The following is a 2,778-nucleotide window of genomic DNA, read 5'->3' as shown; positions in this document are numbered from 1 at the left end:
GATTATATTATATTATATTATATTCTATTATATTATATTATATTAATTGTCCATTATATAATATTTGAGTGAATTTAGTTGCAAAAAGGACCAATGTGAATGGAAAGTGATCCTTCTATTATTCAAGTCACTGTAAATAAAATGACAGTTAAATCATTAATTGCAGTAATATGGATTAGAATTAATTGCCAACAACAACTGAATGATCATGACAGCTCTAGTCTTAAGATATCTTCAGTATATAAGGGATCTATATAGAGGCTCTATATTTAAAAGAATGTTTCTATGGATATTCAGCATGTAGCGTTTCTGTCTCTTAGGGTGTTAAGCGGTTTGATGCCAGGGAACGAGTAATTACTGCGCTGATGGAGAGGAAGCTGTTCAGAGGAAAGAAGGAGCATCCCATGTCATTACCAATCTGCAGGTAAACCGATATAAACTGCTCCATAAGCAGTAAACCTTTCCTCATCCTCTTATTTTGAAAAGACTTACAGGCTGCTGAATTATCTGGCTATATCACGCCACGTTTTTGTGTACTCGGGTAGACTATTCCTTTCAAACATTTTTGTTATGTTCTTTCGACTAAAAAATACCAGTAGTCTTTGACCTTTTGTCCTCTCTTGATTTTATTCCTCCCACATAGTCGTTCTGGAGATGTCATTGAACCCTTGCTGAAGAAACAGTGGTTTGTGCGCTGTCAGGAAATGAGCAGAAAAGCAGTTCAAGTGAGTGAGCGTGTTTTAAATGTGTGGTTGCATCAGATAGAAATTGTGCTGATGTGTTAAACACATTGTCTTTCTCATAGTTATAATAAGGCAAACAATTAAATCATATTTATATATTACTTATTGTTATATCACTCACAATGTTTTCAACATTGATAATAAATCAAAAATTGTAAAAATATTTCACAATATTACTGATTTTACTATTTGATCAAATAAATGCAGCCTTGGTGAATATAAGAGACTTCTTTAAAAAACATTAATAAAAAATCTTACCATCCCCAAACATTTGAATGGTAGAGCATATCAAACATACATGCACATTTACAGTAAATGGTTAAATTGACATAAAGCTGGTTTTGTTGACGTGTGTGTGTGTGTGTGTGTGTGTGTGTGTGTGTGTGTGTTATTAACTGTATCTGTCAATACAGATACCTCGAGCAACAGCAAATGTGTGGCTCATCAAGTGCTTTACTGGAAAACATTCCTGTTACTGGTCAATAATAGCGGATAAACGGTTAATTAATTGTTAATTTCATTATTCTGTTTAATGATTTTGTTAGTTGACATTCATGTAAATGCTCTTTTTAGGCAGTGGAAGAAGGAGATCTACAGATAATTCCTCACTTTTATACAAAAATGTGGAAGAGCTGGCTGTCCAACATCAGGTTAGTCTTATTATTTACCCTGCATCATGGATCTTTTTATTTATGCAAAGCTATATTTTTAAAATTGTCTGTTTTGTGATTTAGGGTCATGTCCATGCCTGTCTGTTTGTTTGACCAATTACACACTTCTGTTAATATTCTTTCAGTTGTTTTATGTCGTGTATATCTCCACCTTGCAGCGATTGGTGCATTTCCAGGCAGCTTTGGTGGGGTCATCAAATACCAGCCTATCGAGTGACGCTGGAAAACTCAAAGGACACAGAAGAGGTGGGGCACTATCAAATCTACATCTGTAGGCCAGAGATGATCTTAACGTACCTGCTACAGAGTGATGTGTTTATGAATTGAGCCTGATCATATTAGGTGAGGTTTTGACTGAAGCGTTGATGGTTCTTGGCTGTGTCTGGAGCAGGAGCAGTGGGTTTGGGGCAGAAGTGCTGCAGAGGCTCGACAACGTGCCGCTGTGAAGTTTGGAGTGAATCCTGATGCCATCACACTCACACAGGGTGAGAGTTCACATCAGGCACACTTCTGTTTCAATGATTAATACTCCTAATCTACACTACCGTTCAAATGTTTAGGGTTGGTAAGATTTTTTTAATGTTTTTGAAAACAGAAACACTTATGTTAACCAAAGCTGCATTAAATTATATTATTATATTTGATTAAAAATACAAAAAATATAAAACTGTAATAATGTGAAAAATATCTGTTTTCTGTTTTAATGTGTCTTAAAATGTAATTAATGGGATCGTTCTCAAAAATTTCTCAAAAAATTATAAAGTTTTATATGGATATTTTTCTTTCACAAATGCATCGCTTTGCTTCAGAAGGCCTTTATTAACCTCCTGGAGCTGTGAGGAGTACTTTTTTGTGATGGATGGATGCACTTTATTTTGCTTTAAAATCTCAACACCCATTCACTGCCATTATAAAGCTTGGAAGAGCCAGGACTTTTTTTAATATAACTCTGATTGTATTCATCTGAAAGAAGAAAGTCATATACACCTAGGATGCTTGAGGGTGAGTAAATCATGGGGTAATTTTCATTTTTGAGAGAACTATCCCTTTAATTCCTGTGATCAAAGCTGAATGTTCAGCATCATTACTCCAGTCTTCAGTGTCACATGATCCTTCAGAAATCAGTATAATATGCAGATCTGCTGCTCAATATGGAAAACAGTTGTGTTGATTAATATCTTTGTGAAAACGGTGATACTGTACAGTCTTGAAACATTATAAAAATCTTTACTTTAATCTTTTAAAGGGGTCATATGATGCAATTTCAAGTTTTCCTTTCTCTTTGGAGTGTTACAAGCTGATTGTGAATAGACAAGATCACTGAAGTTGCAAAGACTAAAGTCTCAAAACCAAAGAGATATTCT

General features: G+C 34.7%; 1 protein-coding gene across 1 annotated transcript in view; it reads left to right on the top strand.

The window, feature by feature from the left end:
* The window catches only part of LOC107677457 (valine--tRNA ligase, mitochondrial), a 23,641-nt gene that overhangs the window by 11,125 nt on the left and 9,738 nt on the right, over positions 1 to 2,778 (top strand). The window contains exons 11-15 of the mRNA XM_016472366.1: positions 321 to 424; positions 644 to 725; positions 1,317 to 1,393; positions 1,573 to 1,660; positions 1,806 to 1,899. Coding sequence (XP_016327852.1) covers positions 321 to 424; positions 644 to 725; positions 1,317 to 1,393; positions 1,573 to 1,660; positions 1,806 to 1,899 — 445 coding nt within the window. The remainder of the gene's footprint in view (positions 1 to 320; positions 425 to 643; positions 726 to 1,316; positions 1,394 to 1,572; positions 1,661 to 1,805; positions 1,900 to 2,778) is intronic.

The sequence above is a fragment of the Sinocyclocheilus anshuiensis genome, unplaced genomic scaffold, assembly GCF_001515605.1.
Source record: "Sinocyclocheilus anshuiensis isolate Anshui unplaced genomic scaffold, SAMN03320099.WGS_v1.1 scaffold804, whole genome shotgun sequence".
Lineage (NCBI taxonomy): Eukaryota > Metazoa > Chordata > Actinopteri > Cypriniformes > Cyprinidae > Sinocyclocheilus > Sinocyclocheilus anshuiensis.
The sequence above is the reverse complement of the archived record's forward strand: the minus strand, read 5'-3'. Positions and strand labels throughout refer to the sequence as shown.